Below are 7,754 nucleotides of genomic sequence, written 5' to 3' on the forward strand. Positions count from 1 at the left end.
CAAATCAATCAGAGGCTTTTGTTTACATTTTAGATGTTTTTCACTGTGCATTACCCTATTTTAGTCCAAAGATGTAGTTTTGTAAAATATTTTCATAATGCATGGGGCCTTGAAAATGTTGTCATTTGTGCCCTGTAAATAACACAGGACGGCCTATTTAGGGTCTAATACCTTCCAGGACATGACGGCATACAGTTTGGTAGGGGCACACACAAAATAGTGTATGACAGATCTAAAAGGTAAACACAGATGTTGAATTTATCATAACTGACAAACTTGCTGGTTAAGAGGCCCTAAGCAATCCCTCAAAGTATGAACATGAGAGTGTTTCCAAAATAAACTATTGAAAATACATTACTGAGGTATTCCAAAGTAGGGATGGGGACGAACACCTGAGTAGTCGATCCTGACGTCAAAGAACACACGTGAGTAACATTACACTACTTGCGCACCTGCTCGTTTTCAGCTTAAGTAGTTTGACTCAGTTACACGCACCGGACAACAGCTACAAGAGTGGAAAGATTGTATGATGAAAGCGTTAGTTTGCTCAGTAAGCCTGCTTTTATTATCATCATCATTAAGTTGAAAGTATTATTCACTCATCATTGCGTGATGTTATTTCTTTTATTTTTAAACTGCAGACTAAAACTGCCGTAAATTAAGTCAATTTAATATTAAGTTTAACTTGGAATGTATGACTAGGCTGTGGATTTAGAGTTACGTGTTAGAGTCCGATCAGTCCGCTACCGCCGTGACGTTTGGCAACTGAATGTTACAACGTTAATTAAAGGGGCCTGTTAAAGTTGTTCAATAAATGCTTCAATAATTGCTTTCCATTGTTGGCAATTTATTTACATTAATGTAATAGCGTTAGATAGTACTGTTCTCTTACAGGCATATAGTCTACTATTTCCGTTTCCGTTTTATAAGCGGTAAAAAATATATAATTTGCGAGTACTCGATTACTCGTTCATAAGGTAATTAAATTCCTCGAATACTGAGATTACTGGAAAGGACTATCCCTATTCCAAAGTGTCATGGGCTCAGACATAGACAGAGGTAAAATGTCATCTCTCTCACAGAGGAGTGACCTCAACACTACCAAAAAAGGAGTCCACTGAGAGAGTCAAACAACAAAAGTAATTGATTTGTCACGTTCCAGTTGCTGAACAAATGCCAGATCCTCATTACAACTTGAGATCTGTTTTTGATTAAATACCATCCGGACCAGATGGAGGAGGACACATGGCGGGAGCTGGAAGTAGATAGGCGAGAGGACTGAGGGCACGTTGCCGGGCAGAGAGAGACTATGTTCACAGACTTCGACCAGTTTGGGCTCGAGGAGGTGCACATGTTTCTGCAAACGCTCACTTCCACTGACGTCCATTCAAAACAGAAATAAAAATGTTTGAGCTCACCTGTGCTGAACTTTGACCTGTGAAATATTGAGACTCCAATGTAGAGCCAGTTTGACTGAGGGTGGGAGTAACCTGACGTTCGGAAGGTATTGATTTATACTGATTGTTTGGATGGGGGTGCTGCATTAAAGCAGTGAGTGCAGACAGGGACATATAGTGACCAATATAAAATATATGATAAAAAATGTGTTTAGTTTCCTACAGTTGGAATGCTATTGTTTGCCTGCTATTCAAGTTAGCTTCAGTATTAAGGTATGCATGCTATTTCAACTCCCTATGCCCTTTTTTCCCGCAGCATCTGTGTTCATTTCTTCATGTCTGACCACCTCTTCTCGACCTTCACTCACTGCTAAGACTTTAAACCAAACACAGCTGCACATTTGAAATGCAAACGCTGTCTGGAATGTACATCCAGCATCTGTTGTATGACTATATTTAAAAGATATATTTGTGATTTATCTTGTTATGAATCTGTCATTTGTGTGTTTTGATACAAATGATAGAGAACTTAATAGATTAAATAAGAATGAGTGAAGTATTTTACTCACAACTCAGACATTAGTCCTAATTTGGGTCCATTTACTATTTGAATGGTAAGAAAATAATGGGGACTCGCAGCTATAGTTAGCCTATATATTTTCAGACACAAGGTCACCAAGTACTACCTTACTGAAAAGATTTAACTTGTAAATATTTTATATCTTAAGTCTGGAGTGCTAGATGGCAGGTCCTTGTAGGGTAAACATTATCAGATCATGGTTAATATTTGTGATTGTTTGGTTTGCTGGAAGTCATTGAGTTTTGGCTTCTTATATTTACCACATTAATGGACTGTGTGATGACACGTTTACCGACTCTGTGTGTGTGTGTGTGTGTGTGTGTGTGACAGAGAGAGAAAGAGAGAGAGACCCCTTCAATTTACCTGGTGAAGAAATCTGCGATGCCGAACCTCTTTGGCATCAGCTTGGGGTCCGAGTTGTCTGCCTGCTCGGTCAGGTCTGGCAGCTTGTCCGGGGCGCTCTGTCTGCGACCCGCTTCCAAAACGTTCCGGAAGTCCTCCTCGTAACCCTCGTCTCCAAAATAAAAGCAACCATCGTCGTCTGGGGACAGCGGGGTGGCATCACAGCTAAGGGACACTGCGAGATTGGGGTTAGTCCTCAAACTCTGTGGCCTGACGGGTAAACTAAGGTCACTGAAGTCCTCCTCATCCTCCCTGATGTTGGGCTCAGAGAGTGGGCTGTCACCGTTCCCGTTGGAGGGTAAGGGTGAGGGGAGTTTGGCACTTGATCCCAGAGAGGGAGAGTCCTTGGATGGGGTCGGGGCGGAGGGATCGTGGGATTGAGGGAGCTCTTCCGGAGCTGGCACATCCTCCCCCGGGCACTGAGAGACCAATGTCCCGCTGAACTCGCTTCGACTCCTCAGACATAATCCCGACCCGGCCCCGTTTTCCTGCCCTAATCCTAGATCGAAATCAGAGTCAATGTTGTTTTCAGGCGAGTAGCCCGAGTCGGGCCAGTCACATGTTTTTCTGGCGGTTGTCACGATGTGTAAACCACCGTTGGCTAATTTCACTTCCTTACAGTCCACGTCGCACAGACCGAGTCTCTGGCCCAGCAACTGGCTGGAAAACATCCCTGTCTGTTGGCAATGAGCTATATCCGACTCTGGATCGTCGTACCCCGGGCTGTCAACATCCCCGTTGGGCATGTTTACATCTGGACCTGAGGGGGCAGCTGCGGTGCAGGCGCAGTTCCGCTGGTGCCTCCCCGTGCATGGCAGCCTATCAAACAGGGCAGAAGTCCCGATGCAGCCCGTCGACTCTTCTCCCGGGCTAACGTCGTCAGAATCCGGGGTTTCCCCTCCGCTCTCCCCCGCAGGGTGCTGCCGCATCTGTCCGCCTGTTTCAACTGAAACCCGAGCTCCGAGCACAGCTGGACAGGAAGCGCCTGTGGTCCCTGCGAGGCCGAGCCCTCCTCCTTCTCCACCTCCTCCTTCCAGTCCGGTCGTTGTCGGCTCAACCTCTCCGAATGACTCAGTAAATCCGTTCAGGCCGCTGTGGTCGCCGCAAACCCCAGAAATCACACAGCTGTCAGTCAGTTGCCCAGGGAGGTACTTCTCCCTCGCGACCAAATCCAGCATTATCTCCCTCTTGTGTGGGGGCGGCTGCACTGAGGCGTCTATGTTTACATTCCTCCCGTTACCGGTCACATAAATATGACCCTTGACGGCTTCCTGACCCCCGCTGACACTGGCCAGCAGCGCTGTGCTGTGCTCTTTGACTGCGATGTGAGGTTTCTGACCCGCTTTTCCTCCTCTGCCTCCTTTTTCTTCGTTCTCGTTCAAGTCGACGGCAAACGACCCTCCGTTCTCCCTTGTCGTTTCCATGACCACTCAGTCCGTCAAGCGAGCCTTGGCCCCCGGCACAATATCCTGCAGCGAGTCGTCCTGCCCCGTCGGCCGAGCTCCGCAGCAGCAACAGCAGCAGGTTTTGTTGTTCCTGGAGGAAGGGGCTACCATTTTAGCCAGGGATACTTCAGCGTTACCTGACACTCACCAGACGTAACATGTTAATTTGTGGTGTTTAAAATAACAATATTTTATCAGTCTTGCGAAGTTAACGTCGATGCAGAAGCAGAAGATTAATTAAATCCCTTAGCGTTTAGCTGGCTGCAGCAGCGGCATCCCGGCCACAGTCCAGCGCCATCTTGAAAATACCCCAACAATGACGTCATGCCCCCCAACTCGCTCGCTGTCTGTTTTGACTCGCAGTAGGGTTTACAGTGACGCCTAGTGGTCACTCCGCCTTACTGCATCTGGGATTCCTGACCCCTTTGACCCCGCAAAAAAACCAACAGGGTAAAATTAAAACACTACAATATTAAAACACACCATTATAAGTAAAATTCATGGATTGTGTGTAAGAGGTATTTTCTTGTTGTAGAGTGTGTAAGTAGTGGGTTCAACAAATTATAAATCAAACTTAATTTGAATAGTACTTTTAATGCAGGTTAACTCGTTGCCTTTGACAAGCTGAAAATAAAACAGTACAAAGATTAAGTGAGTTTAATCTTTAACAATGAATAATTTCTTGAAGATTATATACATAAATATACTTAAACAGTAAAATTCTGCTCTTACAGAATGCATAAGAATTTTTTTTTTTGCTGAAGTAACATTTCTAATATAGGACTTATAAATATCTATCATACTTATATGTGTCTTTGTGCAGACACTCGTATGTTATCTGATATTTAGAAACACCGTCCTCTTAAATGAAACATTTCAATATTCTTCTTTAGAGAATAGCTGCATGTCTCTCCTGTGTTGCAAAAAGGACAAGGGGATATCAATCTCACACCAGTTGTTTTTAATTAAAGGGAAATCTTTACAAATTAAAGTACAATAACAAAATAAAAGTCAAGGTCACAAGTGTTGTGACTTTCCCTAAATGACCAAAGAAGACCAAAATCTCAGTATCAGAATTCGACGTTTTGCCTTCAGCTGGGTCTGCACCACTGTTGTCTGACCTGTCCGTCTCCATCTTCCTTGTGATTAAGCTCCATCATTCAGTGCAGCTGTTTACGGGGCGTGATTTTTTCCCTTTCATTTTCAATTTAGGCCTACAGTTTTTTTACTCTTAAAATGTACAATACTTCAAACGCAACCTTCTTAAGTAAAAATAAAATTACAGATTTTAAAAACTACTTTAAAAAGTACAAGTACACAAAAAACTACTCAATAAAAGTAACGCAAGTAAATGTAATTAGTTACTTTCCACCTCTGGATACAATGTTAAAAAACTGTGATATAACTTGAAGCAGGAATTTTACAAGCAAAAGAGACGAAAAGAAAAAGAGTAGAAATTTCAACAGCAACACACACATGTCCAGAAACTGATACAAGACTGGAAGAATATCAAAATATCAGAATTTCTATAATATGCAAAATACTACTACAGCTAGTAAATACATTCATTTATATGGAATTTTGCTTTTAAAAACCAAATTGATTAATGAAGACTATAATCAGTAGATTAATCCAAAGTGAAAATAGATCTATTTCCTATCTGTCAATACTGGTAGAGGATCCCTCCTCTGTTGCTCTTCTTCAGCTGACTTCCATTTTTCTTGTTGTAGATTGTGTAAGTGGAGGGTTCAACAAATGATAAATCAAACTTAATTTGAATAGTACTTTTAATGCAGGTTAACTCGTTGCCTTTGACAAAAAGAGCTTTTAATCTGTAGTAAGTACAAATAAAATATGAATTTATTTTTAAATGTAATGAAAAATGTGCCGTACTTTATTGTATTTCTTAATTCTGAACACATTTCCAAATCTACCACCTTTTCATTTCATCATAAAAAATAATAGGTGGTGTTAGATCAGACAAAAGGGTTGTCTTTGGGTTCACTCTCTTTTTCACTGACTGGATTCTTCATCTGACAGGAGTATGTTTCAACATGTGTCCCATTCTCGGTGATTGTAATGTTCTTTCCTCTCTGGACCCAGTTTCCGTCTCCCTCCTTCCAGCAGTAGGTGACAGGCTCGGCACCTTCTGTGTTTCCTCCACAGGTCAGCATACAACTGTCCTCATCAGCCCCATATCAGCGGCTGTAACTCCACAGTCGGCGTGCGCACTTCCTCGATGGCTTTAGCAAGAAAGCGCTCATTCTGGACTACGTTGTTAATTTCCACTGTGTACAGCCCCTCGTCAGCTTTAGTGGTGTCTCTCAGCACCAAATGCCCACTGGTTGTGTCCAGGGTTGTGCGGGTTCTAAACCCGCTGTAGTAAGTCAACGGAACCGCATCCTCAAACCACTCAGCCATCAGATCTCCTTTGAATGTCCACAAAATGCTGATGATACGCCCTGAGAAGGTAGGCCTCAACTCGAGTTCACCACCAACCTTGAAGTACACCGCTTTATCTTCAGCTGCAGAAAAGTTCTACACCGCCAGCAGCAGCACAGCCAGGAGCCAAACAACGCTCTGTTTCTCCATGTCTACAAATCAACACAAGAGGAATGAGATGATAACTGTGTAAGTGTGTCAGACGGCTTTATTCTTCTATCTGCAGAATGAGAAGTATTAGGCCTTGTTCCTCTTAAGTAACCACAGGCCCACCTCCTCATACGGAAGGGCTAAAAGGCTCCTCCTGTCTGTGGTGTACTACAAAGGTGGAGACAATGTTTGTGACGGATGGTGGAAATAATCAAGATTGTCTTTTAGTATTTATTAACAAGTTGGAATCGTGGAGTGCATATATTTGAGCTGAAAGGACAGAGTCTGCTCTCAACACGTGATTGCAGAGTCTGACATCGAACACAGTTACCAGGGGCGCCTTAAGGAGGAGAAAAAGTTAGGATGTTTCTAAGGGCCCATGACAGAGATATAATTACTTATGAACTATATTGTAATTTATTTAGTATGAAACTAACAAATAATTGAGCGCCAGCAACCTGATAAAAAATCTTTAAAAAATAAGAGAGCTTGTTGCAACAAGTGTGAAATACCTCCCAACAGCTGACACTTTAGCGTTAGCTGACCTTTGAGCAAAAATGGTACTGCTGACACATGACATAGCACGGGCATGAAGACGAAAACAAGCTATTAAATTAGACCAATATCAAGTATCATTATCGGATGGCAGGAGCCCATGCTTCATTACAGAACAACATTTGACACTGCATGTGGACAGCTTAAAGTATTTAGTCAGCATCAGCATCGTCCTTAAGTGGTTTCTATGATGTCTCATGTGTACTAAAGGAAGGCTCAGTTGTGCAAGGTGGTGGATTGTTGTTATAACCTTCTGCACTTAAAAGCTTTTACATCACTTGATGTCTTTCCCTGCAGTTCAAATGTGGGAAAACAATGTCAATATTTGATCGCCAACTTTACAAGTAATGAAAAGTGACGTGAGGGGAACTGCACAACATTCCTGTAAAGACAGAAAAACTCAAGCTTCTTATTCCCAATCATTACTCAGTGGCCCAGTTTTGAGTTTAATTTAGAGTTTTAACGTCAGGACAATGTTTGTCTTCTGATAAGATGATAATCAATAACAATTTCTCCCCAAAATACAATCAAACCAAAACAGCAGCCTGTTCTGTCCTCATCATTCCCTGTTGTCCACTTCCATTAACCAACCCGCACTTCATTCAATAAGCTTTGATCACCTCCCTGGTTAATTATTAACACCAGATCCTATACCCTCCACTTTGGGAATGAGGTTAGATGCTGTCACTCACACCCCCAACCCTGAACAAACAAACATTCATGCTCTCATACTCATACTGCATTAATTGCTTCTGTCTTGCTCTGCGGAATAAAACAAGAGCC

General features: G+C 42.6%; 1 protein-coding gene and 1 pseudogene across 1 annotated transcript in view; both read right to left on the reverse strand.

Annotated features, from left to right (window-relative positions):
* LOC138588556 (TBC1 domain family member 12-like) overlaps positions 1-4,114 on the reverse strand; it is a 29,478-nt gene extending 25,364 nt beyond the window's left edge. The window contains exon 1 of the mRNA XM_069658752.1: positions 2,341-4,114. Within this exon, the coding sequence (XP_069514853.1) occupies positions 2,341-3,803 (1,463 nt within the window). The 5' untranslated portion in view covers positions 3,804-4,114. The remainder of the gene's footprint in view (positions 1-2,340) is intronic.
* A 1,398-nt stretch (positions 4,115-5,512) lies between these two features.
* On the reverse strand, positions 5,513-6,416 carry LOC138589021 (lymphocyte function-associated antigen 3-like; annotated as a pseudogene).
* Positions 6,417-7,754: the final 1,338 nt, after the last annotated feature.

Source organism: Semicossyphus pulcher, unplaced genomic scaffold (genome assembly GCF_022749685.1).
Source record: "Semicossyphus pulcher isolate SPU_LCO1_2020_fin unplaced genomic scaffold, fSemPul1.0.p SCAF_12, whole genome shotgun sequence".
Lineage (NCBI taxonomy): Eukaryota > Metazoa > Chordata > Actinopteri > Labriformes > Labridae > Semicossyphus > Semicossyphus pulcher.